At 38.0% G+C, this 22,408-nt stretch overlaps 1 protein-coding gene across 1 annotated transcript in view; it reads left to right on the forward strand.

Annotated features, from left to right (window-relative positions):
• Positions 1 to 22,408, forward strand: part of CC2D2B (coiled-coil and C2 domain containing 2B) — a 42,493-nt gene that overhangs the window by 8,841 nt on the left and 11,244 nt on the right. Inside the window, exons 5-11 of the mRNA XM_056121058.1 lie at positions 1,808 to 1,904; positions 9,143 to 9,241; positions 12,567 to 12,764; positions 15,606 to 15,695; positions 18,119 to 18,232; positions 21,207 to 21,341; positions 21,703 to 21,825. Of these exons, the coding sequence (XP_055977033.1) occupies positions 1,808 to 1,904; positions 9,143 to 9,241; positions 12,567 to 12,764; positions 15,606 to 15,695; positions 18,119 to 18,232; positions 21,207 to 21,341; positions 21,703 to 21,825 (856 nt within the window). The remainder of the gene's footprint in view (positions 1 to 1,807; positions 1,905 to 9,142; positions 9,242 to 12,566; positions 12,765 to 15,605; positions 15,696 to 18,118; positions 18,233 to 21,206; positions 21,342 to 21,702; positions 21,826 to 22,408) is intronic.

Consider the following 22,408-nt stretch of genomic DNA (forward strand, 5'->3'; position numbering starts at 1 on the left):
CAAGGCATGTCTCACAAGGCCAGAACATCAGGAAGTATATTGCCACTTCCTCCTTTATGCTATTAGGAGTCTGAGATTCTGCTCCTGTGTAGGATATCAAGAAACATACCAAGAAAATGCTCAAAAGCAACAGAAGGATGAATAACTAGTCTTAGGAAGGAAGCTGAACACTTCAGGGGAGTGGGGATGAGTGGGTGTAGAACAAAGTCACCGGGACAAGTGGAAGAAAGTAGACACTCTGTTGAAAGCTAATATCATCTAGCACCATTTGTGGTGCTAGATGATATTAAGCATGAAACCCTACCATTAATGGTATTCTAAACCACAGTGCCTCATTTTAAAATAAATAAATAAATAAATACATACATACATAAATAAAAGATCCAATACACAAGCTAGACTGAGAAGGGCAGTTCTTGTGATATATATTGCATATAACCTGACAGCTGCCTTCAAAAATGTATCCAATGGAGGAAGCCATCAATATACACTTCACTTTCCCAAATTCTGGTTGGAAGTAATAAATATAGAAGTGTGAACAGAAGCTCTGTGGTTAAACAGTCATATCTTTTAACTTAGCTAAAGAGCAGTTTAACTCTGTGTGGACAAACAGAAATTAGCAGAATTTAAGAGGGTTGGAAAATCTTAACACACCAGATGCCGGATAATTTGTTTTCAATAGAGGACTATAGTGAAAGTCTCCTATTTGCTATCTTTATAAATGTTTTGATTTTTCATACAAATTGCCTTAAGATTGATACATGATAAATGAAAAAGCACATGCCGGTTTTGATGAAAATATCAGCCACACTTCAGGGTATATAGCTTTTCTTAGTTTACACATTAAAAAAAATTACTCGGGTTATTTCATATAAACTCATTCAAATAAGCACCTATAAAAGAAACCATTTAAATGTGTTTTTTTCTTTAAACACCGAGGTTTGCTGTTGAGTTTGTTGTTGTTATTCATGATATATTTGTTACAGAAATTCAATATTCCAACACCAATCCCACCAGCATTGTCCCCATTTTTCCAACCACCCCTCAAACTTGCCCCCCATAGTAGGTCCAAGATTGCTTATTTATTTTATATTGCTTGTTACCACTAAATAGCTAGTGGAATTTTCAAAAACTACTTCCGTAAAAAAAAAATGTGAAAATTGTTATATCGCACCATTCCTTATCTGAAGGTTACTAGTTGTTGAAGTTGAGCCTTCTGTATTAATGTTTCTGTTAATTGAGTTTAGTTGGCATCTACATTACATTCCCATCCAATCTGGTATGCCCCTCATGGGATGTTAGCATTGTAGAGTTTAGAGCTGTCCAGCAGCCACAAATGCAACTGTGTACTGTGCACTGCGCACTCAAGAAAATCCCGAATAATTATCTGGGCAGTGAGTTTACAGAGAGAAGATGGTTGGGTATCGGTGTAGCTGCTGGCACTTCTGGAAATACAGGGCATTAGGGGAGGTTGCCCAACCCCACTCCAATAAGGTCCGGGTTCTCAGCCCTACCCCCCAAATGATGTTCCTGAAATTTTTGGCAGTTTGGCATCTCTGCAGAGTCAGTTCTGAGGCGGTGGAGTATGCCCTAGTTATCAGCATCAGCTGTTGGGGTGTGAGTGTAGCTTACTGGGCTTGGGTAGGGCAGGGACCTGGCCCGCTCCCTTCTGAATGCACCCTGGAGTTCTCAGTGAGAGACTTGTGTATCTTTCGCAGCTAGTTGACCTCTTTCGAGACTGGTATATGAGCGTACATGGCAGTGGTGGTGAGATGTCTAAATGTGACTCTTCTTTTCTTCTTTCCAGTTCACCGGGACATAATTATAGTTTCTCAAGCCTATCTAAAATAAAAGATAATATATATATCAACATTTTTGATGAAATGATTATTGAAAAACATGAGGTAATGTAGAACAATTATAGTGTTGAAATGATTATAAGTTCATACTGCATATATCTATAAATTTCTAACAATTTTCTATAAACTTGCTTTTAGATACAGCATTTGTTTACAACACATTTTAGAATGCATTTGGGATAACTTGAAATTAAATAAGCAATGATAATTCTATCATAAATGACATTGTAGGGGAGGCACTGCAGAGATATCACAGGGATTAAAGTGCTTACTTTGTATGTTGCTAATGTTCTACGCCCCACACTGCCTGATATCTGAGTACCTCCAGGACTAAGCCCTGAGCACTGACAAGTGTGGCCAAAAATAATAATAATAATAATAATAATAATAATAATATCATAAACCACATACAAAGAATGATTCATACACCAAGAATTTTGAGAAATGGATTTCCACAGTTGAAAAATGTACATTTCCTAGCAACCAAGATAAAAAGATAAATAAAAATGGATTGGATATTTCCCACTGATGAAAAATATACCCCTTATACAAATGAGATCAAATTTTTCCTCAGACTAAAACTCAACTCTATTCAATTTTTAAAATTACTCTCGGGGCTGGAGCAATAGCACAGAAGGTAGGGCGTTTGCCTTGCACGCGGCCAACCCGAGTTTTATTCCCAGCATCCCTTATGTTCCCCTGAGCACCACCAGGGTGATTCCTGAGTGCAGAGCCAGGAATAACCTCTGTGCATCGCTGGGTGTGACCCAAGAAGCAAAATAAATAAATAAAAATAAAATAAAATTACTCTCTTATGTTATATGCAAGTGACTAACATAATGCCTTAGTGCCATTCAAATGTAGAGTAACTATTACTTTTCTATTAAAGTTGACATCAAAAGTATAAATATTCTCAAAATTATAAATTCTAAAGAGTCCCAAAATTCTTTAATATAAATTTAGATGCTTTAATATAAATTTCTTTCAAAGTATAGGGTAATACTATTGAAGGAGTTATTTTTACCTAGAGGATTAGGAATCAGTGTCAGAGAAATTGAAGTATACCTTAAATCTTAGTTTAATAACGCCCAAGAATAGCTGTCATAAATACTAGGAGGTTCACTCCATGGCTTGGAGCCCAGCCGCACACTCTATGGGTAAAGGCAGCTCAGATAGAGAAGGGAGCATCAAATAAAGGGTGTTGGGAAGATCCGCCCAGGATGAGAGATGCATGCTGAAAGTAGACTATAGACTGAACATGATTGCCACCCAATGCCTTTTTTGCAAATCACAGCACCCAAAAGGAGAGAGAGAACAAAAGGGAGTGCCCTGTCACAGAGGCAGGGTGGGATGGGGGAATGGGGTGTGGGAGGGATACTGGGATTGGTAGGGGTGGAGAATGGGCACTGGTGGAGGGATGGGTACTTGATCATTGTATAACTGAAACCCAAGCACAAAAATTTGTAAGTCTACAACTGTACTTCATGGTGTTTCACTAATAAAAATGTAAGGAAAAAAAATCTTATAGTTCAGGAATGAGTCTTCAATCCAGTTCCCCAAATGATACAATCATTAGAAACCATTTTCTATCAACTGTTAATAAAATTAAAGGTAAAATATTAAACTTACAATATGAAAGCAATTATCTAAGGAGTTAATCTTATTATTTAAATAATAAGGAGGGAGAACTTAGAAAATTCAAAAGAATGCTAAGACTTTTTCAAAAGTGAATTATCTCAATCAGTTTTATCAGCAGTTAATGTTAATAGCAGTTGATTAGCAGTTGAATTCTTGCACGTTTCATGTTATTATTGAATGCAAGCAACATTCTTTAGATACCTCTTCTGTATGGACATTGTTGACATGCTTTTTTGTGTGACGTATTCTTGCCCTCCTCTCATGGACTGGGTTGTAAGAATAACTATGCATATAAACCATTCACTTTTCATAAAATGCCAAATCTGAATTTTGTCCGTGTTACTACTTGCTTTTTTGCTTTTTCTCCTGATTTCCTCAAAACTAAATTTTGTACTTATTTTGGCCAAATATCTAGCTTGTTAACTCACCCACTCACTCACTGTTACTCTAGAATGAATTTCTCTTTAAAAACATCTCTCTGGGACTGGAGTGATAGCATAGCCAGTAGAGGGTTTGCCTTGCATGCGGCAGATCCGGGTTCGATTCCCAGCATCCCATATGTCCCCCGAGCACCACCAGGAGTAATTCCTTGAATGCATGAGCCAGGAATGACCCCTGAGCATCGCCAAGTGTGACCAAAAGAGAAAAAAAAATCTGTCTGTATCTGTTACATTGGGTTACTTACTTTATTTTTCACTTATTTCCCATGTATTTGTAATACATTTATGTCCTCTTTGAATTAATAGCTATATAATATTATGTTTTTTCAAATATTGAGTGATAGTAGCATAAACCTTTTATTATAAATTTTAGTTTTATTACATTGTAGCAAAGTAATTTTTTATGATATTGTAATGTTTGTGTTAGTGTTCTAACTCTAGTCTTCATTACCATTTCAGCAGTATGTGCACTCTCAAATGTGCTGCTGTAATTCAGCCCCCACTCTAACTCTCAAAGTCACTTATCAAAAGACTGACCACTATGACTGTTAACATACCCGCCAGTTGCTTTCAGCTCTAATCCCTTCTTTCCCCACTACATATGCTTTCTCTCATTATAAAAATAACAATATTAATAAGTAATTTTTGCAAACTAACAATTGAATATATTTAAAGCATTTAATTTGAAATGTTTGGGCATGTCTATATGAAACCATTGCAATCAGTAATGAACATATTCATAATGCGCAAATGGTTTTCTTTCCATTAACATATTTCCATCCCACCTCTGCACTTACCATCCAAGGCAATGATTGATTGACCTCTTGTCACTATAGTTTATATTTTTTAGAAAGAAAATTATAAATGGCATTATATGATATTTACTTTGATGGAACAAATATGAGATTGTCATGAGTTATAGATTAGGGCTATCAAATGGGTAAATATTAAAGAAGAGCATAAGATCTGAAGCAATAGTACAGCTGGCAGGGCACTTGCCTTGCATGTGACCAACCTAGGTTTGATCCCTAGCACCAAATAGCCAGCCTCCAGGAGTGATCCCTGAGCACAGAGTCAGAAGTAAGCCCTAAGCACAGCTGGGTATGAAAAAGAGGGAGAAGGAGAGGAAGAATTATAAAGTTTACTTCACATTGTTGTGACAGGCACAACAGATCATAGATTCTCTGAACCCTAGAGAAAAGAGAAGCAGATTTATATACTCAGTGTGCTTTACAGGTTAGCTCATACAGAACAAAGAAAAACATTAATAAATATTTTAAAATACAATTTCTTCTGGATAGACTTCTTTCCAGGTGGCTGGTGAAAGCCAGGGATTTGATATCTTCAAGGTTCCTGTAAAGGGACTATCACAGGATGAATGTGTCCTTGCCAGAGATTGTAGAATTGTAATTTATAAAGACTGTCTGGATGAATTTAACCCTTAATATCCCAACCTGGACAGATACTCTTTTTATTTTTTTGTAAATGAATTATCTGAATAGGGGCCATAGGTCTAGCTATTATATCAAGATCTGTATCAAGAGCCATCAAGGTATAAGTGCCATGTTCAAGGTAAAATCTTAAATGCTATCTGCTGTCGGGAAGCATAATGTATCTGTTGATTACCTGCTGGATGAAAGGAACAGATGACTGAGCATTTGCTGCAGAAGGATAGGGGATAAGTGTCACCAGCCATATGAATCAAGACCACATGTTTATTTTCCATTCAGAACTCCAACTTGGTATGATTTAATTAAGTGGCATGTCCTATTTTAAATTTTTCCCAAGGAATTATATCTCATTAACATATAAAGACAGCATTTGTCTCCCAGATTATGTGCAAGTTCCTCCTTGGTTGACTGTGAGCAGAGCTAAAGCTTTTCATGTTCTGCAAAACTCTGGCTACTAATGAATTGAGCTGTTGATGAACAGCTTCCATGGAAGTTGTTAATGGTTTTATTGCTTCTTCTGAAGTTAAGGTTAAGATCTTAGGTCTCCGTGGATATGCCCTGCTCCTGTCCCCAATAGAATGCCAATTAAAAGAAGGATGGGACCTGTTTCACTTGTTTCTGTTTGACCATGAACAGGCACAGAAATGACTCTGTCATATCAGATTCTGAAACTGGGACTGGAGAATTTGGAAGAACCAATCCTGAAACTAAGGAAATGAGAGCGTAGGTTTTGCGACAACCAGGGGAAGGCAAAGGAAACCGTGCAGATAATAAAGTCAAGTTCAAGCAGAGAGTAATAGAATTGTGCTTTTGGACTGCTCAGTCAGAGACTGAAGTTGGGGAAAAGACAGAACAGACTCATTTTAAAAGACAACCAGATAGAAAAATTTCTTGACTTTCAGTGTTCATTGAGAATGAAGGATTTGGCAAGGAATGAAGGAAAATGTATGTGCAGCACTGTAGCACTGTCCTCCCGTTGTTCATCAATTTGCTCCAGCAGGCACCAGTAACGTCTCCATTGTGAGACTCCTTGTTACTGTTTTTGGCATATCGTATACGCCACGGGAAGCTTGATAGGCTCTGCTGTGGCAGCAGGATACTCTCGGTAGCTTGCCGGGCTCTCCGAGAGGGATGGAGGAATTGAACCTGGGTCGGTCGCGTGCAAGGCAAACTCCCTACCGGCTGTGCTATCTAGCTATTGTGGGTTGTTTTGGGGTCACACCCAGTGATGCTCAGGGGTAACTCTTGGCTCTGCTCTACACTCAGGAATCACTCTTGGTGGATTTGGGGGGCAATATGGTATGTGTATGGGGGAAAAAATGTGTGAGGAGAATAGGAGGATGTTATGGCTTTGTGATCAAATTGTTCTAGTGAATGTGCATCAGGCATTGAAGTGTCCCCCAGAAGAGGTGACAAAGTATGGAGGCTAGGGTCTCAGGTGGCATTATCTGTCTCCTGGTTTCTGCACCATGTGGTAGAACAGATGTGAGATCGCTGTGAATGATATGTTATGAGACTTGAGTGGATAAATATTAAAGAAGAGCATAGAGATAGTTATAAAATTTTCTTCATGTTGTCATGAAGGGCAGGAGTTTCTAGGTCTACAAGGTCACTTAAAGTTGTGAGTTGTGAGGTTTCCCAGGGAGCTTTTCTTTGTGTCCTTGCCCCACTATTTTTTGGTCTATTTCAGTGAAAAAAAATTGTTTTGAGATTTATTCTATATTTATCAAATGGGTTGTTGTGTTTTATTATGTAGTGGTACCCCACTAGTAAATATATATCCTGTTATATGTTAATAAATTAACCTATTGATTGACTTTTGCATTATTCTTTCTTTTTTGTTTCTAACCTTTTGGTTTTGGGGGCCAAACTGGCTGTGCTCAGGGCTTACTCCTGGCTCTGCACTCAAGGATTATTCCTGGCAGGGCTCTGGGGACCATTTGGGGTTCCCAAGATCAAACACAGGCCCACCTTGTACAAGGCATTGTACTATTGCTCTGGCCCTTGTGTACAAGTCTTTATGGACTTTCCTGTTTTCACGGGTACCTGTAGGAGCAGAATGGCTGAACTGTATGGAACTGGATATTTAAGAAATGACAAATATATTTTTAATGTAACGGCATCATATTTTTTACTTCCACTAGCAATATATGAAACTACCATCCCAGTTCTTTTAAATACTTTTTTAAATACTTAAAAGCACTTGTTCATGAGCCAGAGAGAGTTTGGGGTTACATCATTTGTCTTTCATGGAGTTGATCAATGCAGTGTCAGGAGTAGAGTGTGGTTCAAAGCAAAACAAAACAAAATTTTTTAAATCCACTTGCTTGGACTTCAACACTTTAGCTATTCTAATAAATACACTACTATGTATAGTATCTCATTGTGGGTTTAATTTGCATTTGTTAATAACTAATGATGTTTAATACCTTCTCAGGTATTTGTCATCCATCTAGCTTTTATCTGGTATGTTATTCCATTTTTTGCTTGTGTTTCTAGTTGGACAGGTTTTTTTACTGAGTTTTGAAATTCTTTGTAAATTCTATATAAAAAATACTCAGATGATAAAATGATTTACAAATATTTTTCTCATTGTGTAGTATGTTCATTTTTTCTCTTATTTAACTGTCTTTTGAAGAACAAAGGTTTAAATTCTGCTGATTGGGGCCAGAGAGATAGTACAGAAGTTAAGGCACTTTGCTTACGCATAGCCAACCCCGGTTCAATCCCTGGCACCACACATAGTCCCCTAAACTCTGTCAAGAGTGATCCCTGAATATTCCCTGAACAGAGCCAGGAGAAAGGCCTGAGCACCTATGGGGTGTGGTCCTAAAACACCAAATTAATAAATTCTGATGATGACAAATTCTTCAACTGTTTTTGGTATGTTATTTTTTGAGCTCTGTTTTTGCTGTCTATTTTGTAACTCTACTCTTAAATTGTATTTCAGAGCTAGGAAGGTGACCCAAGAGGTAGAAAACACATCTTGCACCTATAAAGGACCCTTAGTTCTTCAGCACACCACATGGCCACTCCACACTGCTAGACGTAGCCCTTTTTCTTCTTATTTTGTTTCTGTTATTCTTGAATAAATTTATCACTTTGAAATAAACCTCTTTGTTTCTAGTTGTGTCGCCTGTTCTTAAATCTGCTTTGTCTGCAATAAATATAGTAGTTCCACCTATTAATTTTGTTTGCATGTGATATATTTTCTCCTTTTTTTCTTTTTAACCTATATCTCTGTATTTTAAATGGATTTACTATAGACAGCGTATAGTTGAGTCACATTTTTTTCACTCAGATTTAATACCGTTAATACATGGTTATTTAACATTTTGTGTAATTATTGACCATTTGAGCTTTTATTTGTTTTCAGATTATTCCAGAAGCTGCTATTTGTTTCCTGCAGTTTTTTTAATTGCTATATTATTTTTATGATTGTTTTATCTCTGCAGCTGGCTTATTAGCTGTCCTCTGTTTCTGAATTTTTATTTTAGCCTTGAAAATATATTATTTAGTACAGTTTACCTTTAATAATAGGTATGCTTTATAAATAGTCCATTATTTTATGTACTATACATTTCAATGACATCAAAGGAATGATTCCTGTGTGTTGAGACTGGGCAGTGACGAAGTCCTTGCCCCCAGGTAGTCTCCCGTGTAGGGTTGCATAGTTTTGACTTAGGATGGTTCTATTTGAGCATGATAGCATCTTAAGTCAAGGAAAATATATAAAATTTCTATATCTTTATAGGATCGCTGTCTCAAGAGCTGCAATTGTCATTCATATGTAAGAAAAAATTGGCTCGGATCTATTGTCTTCCCTTTCTCCGCTCTTCTGCAACAATCTGAGGTGACAGAAAACTATCTTTGGATAATTATTTTAAATTTTGATCTCTGGGTAATGGAAACATTGTTGTCGGTTGAATCAGGTTCTATGATTTGCAGGTTTGTTGACTAGTTAAAATGATCTTGTATTTGAGTGTCAGAATAAGCCTGACACTAAGTGATTGGAGATTTTAGCTGTCTACAAAAGGGTACACTCACGAGATTTATTTTCTTATATAGTGTTCATTGACAAAGCACATAGTTTTTTTTAAATTGAATCACTGTGAGATACAGTTACAAGCTTTCATGTTTGAGTTGCTGTCTTACAATGATTAAATACCCATCCCTCCACCAGTGCACATTCCCCACCACCAATTTCCCCAATATACCCACCTTTTCCAACCCTCTCCCTGCCTCCGTGGCAAACAATTTCCCCCATATTCTCTATCTACTTTTGGGTATTATGGTTTGGAATACAAATGGTGAGAGGTTATCATGTTTGGTCCTTTATCTACTATCTACTTTCAGCGTACATCTCCCATTCCAACTGATTCCTCCAACCATTATTTTCTTGGTGGTCCCTTCTCTATTCCAGCTGCCTTCTCCCCCCACTCATGAGGCAGGCTTCCAACTATGGAGCAATCTTCCTGGCCCTTGTGTCTACTGTCCTTGGGTGTCAGTCTCACGTTATGTTATTTTATACTCCACAAATGAGTGCAGTCCTATGTCTGTCCCTCTCTTTTTGACTCATTTCACTTAGCATGATACTCTCCATGTCTATCCACTTATCAGCAAATTTCATTACTTCATCCTAAAAGCTGCATAGTATTCCATTACAAAGCACATAGTTTTATGGGACAAATTCACAAATTTTCAGGTTAACAATGTTGCATTGTAACCATTAGTTATAGAAGTCTCAGCTGCTCGACATTGTTTACTGATTCAATAAATTAAATAAATGATGATGATTGTCATCTCTGCAATGCAACTCCTCCCCACACTCCAAAGTGTTTTGTCTTGATTTTGCAGCAAGAATATGACTAAATAACAGTAAAACAATTTTTTAAAAAACCCAAAACCCACAATCCAGATTATTTAGGGTTTTGTCACTTCTTTCTTGAGTAATCTGATTTTAGGTAAGCTACTACAGGGCTGAGGCTGTACCAGACCCAGAAGATTCATAAATGAATTTTCTACTTTTAGAAGTTAATTGTCAGAAAAAAACAGACATTTCAGTACAACATTATAATGAAATAGTGCTTTGGTAGAGGAATAAAATAGGTACTGGGGCTGGAGTGATAGCACAGCGGGTAGGGCATTTGCCTTGCATGTGGCCAATCCAGGTTTGATTCCTAGCATCCCATATGGTCCCCTGAGCACCGCCAGGAGTGATTCCTGAGTGCATGAGCCAGGAGTAACCCTTGTGCATCGCCGGGTGTGACCCAAAAAGAAAAAAATAGGTATTATGAAAACATACATTCCTTAAAGATGTGATTTGCAAAACATATGAGTCTTTTTGGGTTAGAATTATGTCTCTATCAATTAGTGTTGTTCTAAGTTGGACTCTGGAATAGAGAAATAGTTTAAAATGTGGAATAGGAGCCAGAAGCTGGGGCAGTAACCCAGGTTCAATCCCCAGTACCCCAAAAAGTTTCTCTAGACCACCAGAAGTAAATCAAGAGCACTACTGGACAAGCCCTCCCCCAAACTGAAATAATGCACTAGAGAATAAATATTAAAAAATGATACATGTTAAAGATATTTTATATGTCACAGTTATGATTCCAGGTTTTTTATTATATATTTAGCATAACAGGGTTTTTAATTTGACCATCTTAGTAAATAAATGTGATTTATAAATAAGAAAAATTGTGATTATCAAAGGTAGCCAAGCCTGGGTTGTACTCCTGGCTTCACTACTCATTAGTTTTGTAATCTCATACAAACAAACTCACAAACCTTCAGTTTTCTTGTCTATGAAGTAGAGATTTAAGTAAATAATGATGATTATTGCGGTACTGGGCTGGAGCGATAGCACAGCAGGTAGGGAATTTGCCCAGCACGCGGCCGGCATGGGTTCAATTCCTCCGTCCCTCTCAGAGAGCCCGGCAAGCTACCAAGAGTATCCCACCCACACGGCAGAGCTTGGCAAGCTCCCCGTGGTGTATTCGATATGCCAAACACAGTAACAACAAGTCTCACACTGGAGACGTTACTGGTGCCCACTTCAGCAAATCGATGAACAACGGGAGGACAGTTCTACAGTGCTACAGTGCTATTGCGGTACCAAGCTAATTGAATAAGATCTATATTGAGCACTTGAACAGTATTTTGCACATAAATTCTCATTTAACTATTAGGTATTATTAGTTATGATGATTGTAAAAATCTCCTCCCCTTGTGTACAGATGTGTGTGCATATATACATGTGTGCGCACACACACACATACACACATCACAAAGGTCATTTCTCCTAATATCTCGCCCGCAAGGCAGAGCCTGGCAAGCTCCCCGTGACGTATTCGATATGCCAAACACAGTAACAACAAAGTCTCCGATGGAGACGTTACTGGGCCCTCTCCACATAGTACATTTTAAAACAAGGTCCCAATGTACCGGGGGTCTGTGGAGTGATCACTGTGGAGAACCCAATCGTATCTGTGTAAGTACAAGTTGTTAGCATCAGCCCATACCATGTAATCCTTTTTCTTCTGCAGGAAAGACTTAAGTGTGGCTCTAGTATAGTCACTCATATGGAATCTTATATTGATGTCTTCCTTCAGATTAATGGAACATTTCAAGTAAATATCCCTCCAGTTTTATTTGGGTACGCTTGGAGTAAGACTTCTGTGTCTCCTAAAGATTATAATGGGCAGAATTTAAAAGAATCTACATTTTTAAATATTTTTGCTACTATTGAACCTCAAATATCCTATGTCACTTGTAATCCAGAACTAGACAAGGTAGGTTTTATGTTGAATTATTTTATATACACTATCAAGCAAGTGTAAACTATTTGAGAAACTAGTATTAAGGCCGGAGAGATAGCTTAAAGGGCTAGTGTGCAGATTTTGCATGTCAGAGTTTTGATCCCTACACCACATGGTCCCCTGCATGAACTTTCAGGAGCAATCTCCAAGAAATATGCAAGGTATAGCCCCTGAGCACCACCAGATGGGCCCACCCAGAAAAGATAAATGTTAATAAATAAATTAAGATGAAACTATTAATGATTTCAAAGCTGGCAAAAATATACAATTTAAAAGCTGACAGAAATGAATATTGGGTTCTTGATATAGTCCTGTAAACATAATATGCTATCATGTTGAATTATTTAAACTTGATTCTAGTTTTCAGATCAAATAGATGTTTTGCAGAGAGCATGGACCTTTAAAAAAGGCTGCAAAGCAGAATTTCCTAACCGAAGAATCGTAACTACTGTTTTTAATGAGGAAGGGATACAGATCTTAGTAACAAGATATATCAAGGCATTAAATCCACCTCAACAACTTCTGGATATGTTTCTTCGTGATTCTAATTCAACACTTGTAAGTTACCTTTATTGACTTTGATTGAGATTTACATGAGGTATGTACAATAGCATATGCACAGCTGTGCAGCTATCATAAGGCTGAGTTTTAGACTTATCACTTCAAATTTTTATTTTAATTTATTTACTTTTCTTTTGTGTGACATTTTACCTTGTTTATTCATTGAATGACAAGTGATTCATTTTACCAATCCATGTTGGAGTCAACACTCATACGCATTAATTTTTGGATGATAAACAGTGCTGCAATGAGTATCTGTGTCCTGTTGTTATACTGCTGGTAAATGTACAGATCAAATTTCTAATTATTTGTAGCCTGGGTATTACTGATCCAAAAAAAATTTTAAATAGATGTTAACCTATGTGGGAGGGTGGGTGTACTTTAATTGCTCAGAAATCAAGCAAAGATCTTTTTCCTTTCTTAAATTTAGTCCCTCCCCTACAGTCTCTTTCCCCAATCTGTTTAAAAACATCCTTCAAGTTCTTCTGTCCTCAAAAAAATCCTCTCTAATCTGCTTAGCTTCTCAGCCACTTACCTTTCACAGCCATCACAGTTTCATCTGGCCTGTGTTTGCTATCTCCATTTTTATTTTGTTCATCAACCCGTAATTTATTCCACTGGAGTCAGTTGACTCTTTTCAGAATGTATTTTTGTTTGTTTTTCTTTGTTTGTTTGTTTGTTTGTTGAGCACCCTGGCAGTGCTCAAGTGACCTCACAGCATGCCAGAGATTGAGTCCGGATCAGCCACATGCAAGCAAGTGCCCTGCCTGCTCTACTACCTCTCCGCCCCCTCTCCTTGGAATATTTGTATTTTCTCTCCACCATAAAATTCCCTTAGCTGAATTCTGAGATAAAATCGTAAGTCCTAGGGGCCGGAGCAATAGTAAAGCGCATAGGGCATTTGCCTGCACGTGGCCAACCCAGGTTCAGTCCCTGGCATCACATATGATCCCCCACGCACCGCCAGGAGTAATTCCTGAGTGCAAAGTCAGGAGTAACCCCTGAGCATCACCCCTGAGCATCCCTGGATGTGACCCAAAAAGAAAAATATAATCATAAGTCCATAAATCATAGGACTTTCTTTTGCTTTATAATCTCCTTTTCCAACATAAGCTGCTTCTTCCTGTCTATTTTCTGATACCCAACCAATGTCCAAGTAGATAGTGCACTAATATTATTTTTTTAATATTATATTTTTAGTATTAATATTAAAAATATATTTATTTCAAGGACAATTTCATGTTTTAACTTTTATTATTATTTGGTTTGGGGGTCACACCAAGTAATTCTCAGGTTATTCCTGGATCTACACTCAGGAATTACTCCTGGTGGGCCTCAGGGGGACCATATGGGACACTGGGGATTGAACCATATTGAGTGCAAGGCAAGCACAACTATACTCACTGTACTTTCTCTCTGGCCTTGATTTTTGTCTTTTTAAAAAGACTAAATTCTAGTTCATTGACTTATGAAGAATTATGAACTATGTTTAATCACGTGAATAAAATCAGAAAATATGGCTTGTGGGACCAGAGCAGTGGGAGAACATTTGCCTTGCACATAGTGGACTTCGGTTCAACCCCAACACCCTATATAGTCCCCGAAGCTTGCCAAGAGTGGTTCCTGAGCATCATCATGTGGTCCAAACCCTTCCCCACTAGTCCAAGAAGAACATATGACATATCTGATAGTAATGTATCAAAATAATTTTGCAAAATAATTTCAGCTACCTTAAATTAGGGAAAATGTTAGTGGTCTTCTATCTTGTCTTGTGGCTTATCTATTCCTAGCCCTTTCTCTTTTTCTACTTTGGTCTGATTCCTTTTCTCCAGCCCCATATGGGGAACAATCTATGATATAATTGCTGTTGTTTGAAAAAGCAGATTGTGCCAGGATCTTTCTGTTTACCATCTCAATAAAATTGTGTTGATGAAAACAATTCTGCTCCTGTCACCCCAGCATTATGACCAGTTGTGACCCTGGTGACCTCTGAGCACTACTAAACCCAGAAATCACTATGTAATCCCTCACATCAATAAAAATTATAATGAAATGGTAGCAGTAACTCTGATAGATTTTGAACATTAAAAGCAAGTCAGGGGCTGGAGAGATAGTACAGCAGTTAGGGTACTTGGCCTGCACATGACTGACCTGGGTTCAATCTCCGCTACCCCATATGGGTGAGTCCAGCCAGAAGTGATCCCTGAGCATAGAGCCAGGAGTAAGTTCTGAGCACTTCTGACTGTGGCCCAGTAACTAACAAAACAAGTTTTGGTTTTTCAATCCCTTTTTTCAAGTTAGTACAGTTGGAGCCATACCAGCAGTACTCAGGGCTTATTCCTGACTCTGTACCCTGAAGCGATAGCACAGAGGGTAGGGTGTTTGCCTTGCATGAGGCTGACCTGACCAACCCGAGTTCAATTCCTCCGCCCCTCTCGGAGAGCCCGGCAAGCTACTGAGAGTATCTTGCCCGCACGGCAAAGCCTGGCAAGCTACTCGTGACATATTTGATATGCCAAACACAGTAACAACAAGTCTCACAATGGTGACATTACTGGGCCCACTCAAGCAAATTGATGGACAGCAGGAAGACAGTGACAGTGACAGTACTCAGGGATCTTCTGGGAGCACTTACCCACTGTACTAGCTCTCTGGCCTGAAACCCACATAGTACGCGCTGTTTTCCCAGTTGTTTTTTTCTTCTATAAGTAAAAAATAATTGTGAGTTTCATAGGCTCTCAGAATTCTTGAAATGTAATAATAATGATTCTAAAGCATTAATGCTTGGTGATAGACATCTAGTATACACTCAATACATGTTAGTTACTATTGTTCTAGGACCTCATTGCTCGATTTGTATCTTTGATTCCTCTCATACCTGACACACTGGATGAAAATGATGGTTTTGACATATGGCTGACATCTGAGGTAACAAATTACATTTTATCATTAGAATGTATAGTATTTCTTCATTGTTTCTTCTTTGAAAGGAAATTTGAAAAATGGGATGAACCTACATAGTACTTTGCTTTGTAAATTTAAAAGGCTTTTTAAAAATTGTTTAATTCATCATTTCAGGCATCACAGTAATTTATGGACTTAATCTCAAAGGCCAAAAATCTTGGGACTTTTGATGGCCTGAGTGATAGTGCAGTGGATAGGCCTATGCCTGCCTTGTACATGCTGACGTGGATTCAACCCCCTAGCATTATATATCATCCCCTGAACTGCACCAGGAATGATCCCTGAGTGCAGAGGAAGGCGTAAGCCCTTAGCACTGCCAGGTATGCCCCCCCACACACACACACACCCTCAAAAAAGGAATAGATAAGCGAATATAACCATTCCAACAATACTGTTACTCTGGAGTTGCCCGTCCCGAATACAAACATTGCCCAAAACAGGATTATGATTTCTCTCTGCTAATGCCTTCCCATTAACGTGAGCTCTCTGATCTTATTAGTGCATCACTAATTGTATTTTCCCAAGATAAGAGTTTCTATCTTCTGCCTACTCTACAGTCTTTGGAGTGAATCAAATCTTGCTTCAAATCCTACTTCAATCACTTTGCTAATTGTGTGACTTGAGATAAGTTATTTCACTTCTCTGGGTCTTGAATTCCTCATCTATGTCGTGCAGAGATTTTGAAAAGATAACATAGGCAAGGCATGTTGGAACGTGGGATATTATTTGTTCTCATCTGTTCCCTCGTCCTCTTAGGAAATCCTGCCAGGGGATCTCCTTTGCCCTGACGTTCTGTCCTTAATTCTTCTGCTCTCTCTTTCAGAGGAGCCGCCGTGCCAGCCTCTCCCTCACCTCCATTTCTCTCCATGTTCACCAGGGTGCACATATCAGCTATTGAATGCTTAAAGGCTTCCACAGTGATTGGGAAATAGTCACTTCCAAGCATTCCTGAACCCCCTGCTTCCCAATCTCCATGACCATCACCCCTTTTTTCTCTGCAACCATAATGAATTGGAAAGCACATGTCCCATCCAAATGGTGCTACTCAACAACTACAAATTGTTGCCTTCGACATTTGTTGTTCCTTTAGTTCCCACACCACTTCCAAGAGACACCAGAAAACTAGAGTTTTATATGAGATCTTCTAATTTAAAAAATAAACAGTCTGGGGAACAAGAAAATATACCAACAGGCTGAAACATGGTTTACATCATCAGTCTTGAATCACTGCTGTGCTTCTTTTTTTTATTACATTTGCTGTATTAAATAGTTTATATTTGGTAGTAATCCATTCAGCTGTTCAGTTGTTTCTGTTGAAGTTTCAGTCACTCTTTTTAAAGGAATTCTCAGATTTTCTTTTTTGTGTTTAAAACACTAGACAGTACAGGGAAATAATATATCAACAATTATTATAAAAATAAACACAATTAAAACAAAAATCCCCAATATATAATAATAATAATAATAATAATAATAATAATAATATGTTCTATCCAAAGGATCTCTTGCACCAAAAACATTGTACAATTCCCTAGCAGGCACTCTTTCTTTTTTTTTTAATTTTTATTTTTTTATTGATTCACCAAGAGGTAACAAATGGAAAATGGAAAGCTTTCATGTTTGAGCTTCGATCATACAGTCATCAAACACCAATCCCTTCACCAGTGCACGTATTCCATCACTAAAATCTGCTCACACACTCATTCCACACCTCCCCCTGCCTATGTGGCAGACAGTTTGCACAATATTCTCTTTCTCTAGTTACCTTCGATATTTTGAGACCAGTCCCACCACCACTCATACCTGCCGAAAAGGCAATGCTAAACAATGTGTTTTGTATTGCTTATTGTGGATAAAATATAATGTTGTGCACGCTCTTAGAATTCTAAAATTTTAATAATTAGGGTCTGAAGAGATTGCTGTAGCAAGTTGGTTGGGTCTGAAATTTGTTTGTATGTCCCTGGATCATGGCCGTGTGGGAGCTTAAGTAGATAGTGGCCAGATGTGGTGTCATCTCTGAGTCCCATCAGGGCAAGGGGTAGAAGGGCCTGCAGACACTCTTTCTTGAACTACAAATCCCTGTGTCCCTATTTGCCTGGGGCAATTTAATATTTTCCCCTAAACAAAATGTCCCATTTTGGATGAAAAATTATTTACTAAGTTATCCACACTAATTGTCCTCTAATGAAGATGATCCCTACTTTCCAGGTTAACTCTCTACTGATCTATCAAGTCAAAGAAGGCAGAGTGTTCAGCGTTGCTGTAATCATAGCTATATGGGAGAAACTGTGTTTGAAATTAGAAGGAGTAGAACTCTCAATGTGTTTGGAAAGTTGCATTCCTTGACTTTCTCTTCCCTCACTTTGTTGTTGTTGTTCTTGCCCTAGCGCTGCATCAGTTTGACTGTTGGAAATAAGGAAGAACATGCCATCCTTCTCTGTAATTTCTTTCTGTATTTTGGGAAAAAAGCTTTGGTTCTTCTGGGAACTTCAGTATTGGAAGTAAGTACTGGAGTTAACGTTTAAATTATGCAAGCAAAATAATTAGCTTTCAGCTGCAATTTTAAAATGCTTCAAGTCTCCGTCTTTTCACAAGTTTGAGAATTTTGTGGGCACACAATTGCTAGAAAGTGGATAGTGGTGGCTCAGACAGAGACATTTATGTTCTTATCATTGTAAAATAATGCTGACAATAGTGCTGCTTTCATTGGGGTGACTGGAAATAATAAATTCTATGCACACAAGGTACTTTATACCAATGCTCAAAAAATAGTGATGATGGTGCCATAATAGTTATATGAGTAGTGATGATGGCTGTTAATCATGATCAACATCATCTTTATAAGCTTCTCGTATTATGTTTAAAGATCCTTGCAGATAATTTTTTCAGTGCCTGGGCTGAGCATAATCAGTGTCGGAGCCCTGCACTATGTGGTCCCTCTGAGCAATGCCTGGAGAAACCCCCAGATGGAGCCTAGAATAGCATTTAAGCACTGCTGGGTGTGGCCCAAAAGCAAGGGGCTGGGGAAAGGGTGTGGCGGAGAGGGAGAGAGAGGTGAAAAATGGAAAGAGATTGGAGGATTGGAGAGGGGTGGAATAGAAGGGAAGAAGGGAGAAGGAAATGGAGGGAAGAAGAGAAAGAGGTTAGATTGTTTCTGTGTCACTAGATTAAAAATGTTAATTTCTCCCATATGAGCCTCTGTTGTAGTTTTGTACTGCCACTAGAGGGCAGTAAAATTCAACAATATTTCAGCAAACATTCACAAGGGAAGCCACCAGCCGCTGTTTGCACTTGAGTTAGGTGATTGAGGTAATCCCTTCCCTCTGCTTAAAAGAAGAGCACAGTGGAATTGGAGCAGGTTATACTGCACACTGTTTTAAGAACCGTAGGGGCCACTATCTCATCCCTACCTCCACTTCCAGGAATCTCTGACTCAGTGTAGGGTGTAATCTGTGGCCCATAGGAATTAGAAAGGCTCTAGAAAGCTGAACCTCAGTCCTCTCTATCTCCTACTGAGAGAACTTCCAAGCTTACACTTGGTGGGGCCAACTTCCAGCTTGGGTATGAGGGAAATGAGCACCAATGTCCTCCATAGAGATGCAGCGGCGAATCTATAGGCAAAAGTAGCCATGATTTGCATTACTTTATATTTGTTTGCACATTTGGCTTTGACCCATGAGAGGAGTTTTATTTTTTAATGATCATTGTTTTATTCCTTAAATTTGAAGGAGTCAACTGGTTGTTGGGTTTTGGGGGTGGGGGGGTGTTTATTTGTTTGTTTTTTATATTTTGTTTTGACCCTTGAGTATGAGGCCTGAAACCTCAGAACTTTCCCTTGAAAATTTACACTTGTGGCAGTTTATACTATTAGAGTGTGGCAGAAAAGAGAGCTGTGTGATTTCCAAGACTGTGTTGTAAAAGGTCACTGTTTTTGCATTGTTCACTGGGACATGCTTCTTAGAGTCTAGAGCATTGTGTAAGGATCTGCCTTGAGTCAGACAGGTTAGAAGGGACTGGAGTAGGTATTCCACCTTGACGGTCACAGCTGAGTTCAGACTTATCCTTTTCACCTGGTTAGACAGAAACGTGAGTGAAGCTGCCTTGGATTTTCCAGATCAGCCCATTGTCCATCAAGCAAACAGAAAATCCCTAAAGTTTTGTATTGATCAACCAACACCATCGTCATTTTTCGTAGACAAAGTCATTCAATAATGCTGAACTAGAGCTTGGCTCTGACTTTTACTCAGGACTCTGTGTCCTTTCTTCACCATATCTTTTCATGTGGATCATAAAGTTTTCAAAGTGTCTTAAAAATAATGATGCCCATTGGCAAAAAAGAAAGAAAGAAAGAAAGAATGTGGGTGGGGAGGGGGTAGTCAGAGAGGAAATTAAATTTAAAACTGCAATGCCATTTAGCGCTTTTGATGCCAGCCTAGTTTGCTCCTCTGAACTTCAGCTTTTTCCTCATAAAACAGATGTCATTATTATCCCACACAAGTTCCTTAACCTCTGATTATTCATCCCAAAGATAAACTTAATTATCACTACCTCCCACAATATGGAGTGAATTAAAGTTAGAAAATTAATGTGAATGCACAGTACCTGGTACAGCTAAATATCAACAAATATTAAGCATATTATCATTATGGCCTGAATTTTTTATTCTTTGCTAAAAATAGTTTTGTACATCTCAAAATGGCATATCCAGAGTAAAATATACAAATTGCATTATTATTCAGATAATTTCCTCTATACTTTTCCTCTAGCCTCTTAATTCCACATTTTTCTCAATATTATTTTGATGACTTTATATCGCCTCTTGGTTTTTTTCAGGATAGTTTTCTCTTCCCTAACATTATTTGATGTTCATCCTCAGTTTCTTAAGTATACTATGCTCAAAATTAGGGCTGTCCATAAAGCACTTCTGTGTGAACTAGACAAAACAATAACTACCTCAAAACACTTAGTACTAGCTGTCAGGACATTGTTCTATATTTTCATGCACTGACTTTATTAAATAATTATTTTGACAAAAGACTAGGTCACCCTACAAGACTGTACGGCAGAACTGACTCAAAGTTTCTCTCTTGTGAATCCATATACTAGCCAGAGCCTGAGGGTCTCTGAAGCACTGACATTTTTCATTTTCAAATTTTATTTATTTTTGTCTAGTTTTAGTGAATCAAGATAGTCTTTATTGAACAATAGATAGATGTGAGGGAAGAGAAAGAGAGGAAATTCATGTTCAAGAAAGAACAGACTTCTTCAGAGTGGAAAAAGCCCCAGACAAATAAACATAGAGACTAATAAGTGAAATACATATTTAAGGGAGAACATGGTTTTGAAAAGCAAGCCCAAATAAATGTTAGACCCTAAGACCCAAAGCTATCACATGCTTGCTTTATAGTTTTTACACACCAAAACTACTTCAGTCAACCTCCTATCAAAAAATAACTAATTCTTTTTTTCATATAGGGACATGTGGCATATGTATTAACTCAAGAAACAGATGAATTCTTGCTTTGGAATCCTTTAACTGGGCAATGCCATAAGCAGTGTGACCCATTTTGCCCTTTACAAAGTGTGGACTGTTTGTTCGATGGTGGGAATGTAAGTACATGGGGATAAATCTTACTTTGAGTTATTTCCTCAAAAGTCAATCCAGTGTTCTTCTGCCCTAATGTACATTACCATGGGGATCAAATTGGGATGGGGGTGGGGTGGGGGCAATCTTTTATTACAGCTCTCCCCAGTGATTAATCAGGGCCTCCAAGGTTTTGAGCCAATGAGTCATTTAATGTTCACTACCTCTGGAATCTCTTTTACCTTAGACATACTAAGTATGTTTACCTTAGAACGTCTTTCACCTTCGGCCTCTAAATTGGGTAGTAGTACTATAAAATTGGCTCCGTCCTAACCAGCTATGATCTCTGTATAGGCCTACATTGATTTTGTCTTCATGTTCTAATAGGTCTGGTTTAATGTGCAACAGAATAGCACACCAATGGCTGTACATTTTGACTATTCAAAGGAAAGATTCTGGAAACAGTTGTTTCCAAAAAATCTTCAAGGAACAAAATCCCAAAGTATACAGGTAAATCCTATTTTTCCAGCTACAACTGTATAGGAATTACCATTAATTCTAATCTTTATGGGTTGAGACAACTCTTTTTATTTTTGTAACAGATTACTTATTGAACTGCTTGGCAATGTTTTTTTTTTCTTTTTTGTGCATTACACTTTTTTTTTATTAGTGCAACACCATTTGGTGTTTGGAGGGAGAAGAAATGACGTTATTAAAATTCTTCTCTATAAATATAATCTGCTGGTACTAAAAAATATGAATTAAAGAAAATGTTAGACAAGAAATGCAGATTAGAAAACTACATTGGATTTGGCTCATTGTCAAATACCCTAAAAATATGTATAGGCTTACAGTCTTTAATCCTTCAATTCTGCTTTCACAAATTTATTTTACAGAAATAATTTAAAATGTATATTTATCTCAGTAGTTTGTTTGGGGGTTTTTGTTTGTTTGTTTGTTTTTAATTAGTGAAACACCATGAAGTACTGTTGTAGACTTACAAACTTTCATGCTTGGGTTTCAGTTATATAATGATCAAGTACCCATCCCTCCACCAGTGCCCATTCCTCACCATCAATGAACCCAGTAGTCC

This window comes from Sorex fumeus, unplaced genomic scaffold, assembly GCF_029834395.1.
Source record: "Sorex fumeus unplaced genomic scaffold, SorFum_2.1 ptg000043l, whole genome shotgun sequence".
Classification (NCBI taxonomy): domain Eukaryota; kingdom Metazoa; phylum Chordata; class Mammalia; order Eulipotyphla; family Soricidae; genus Sorex; species Sorex fumeus.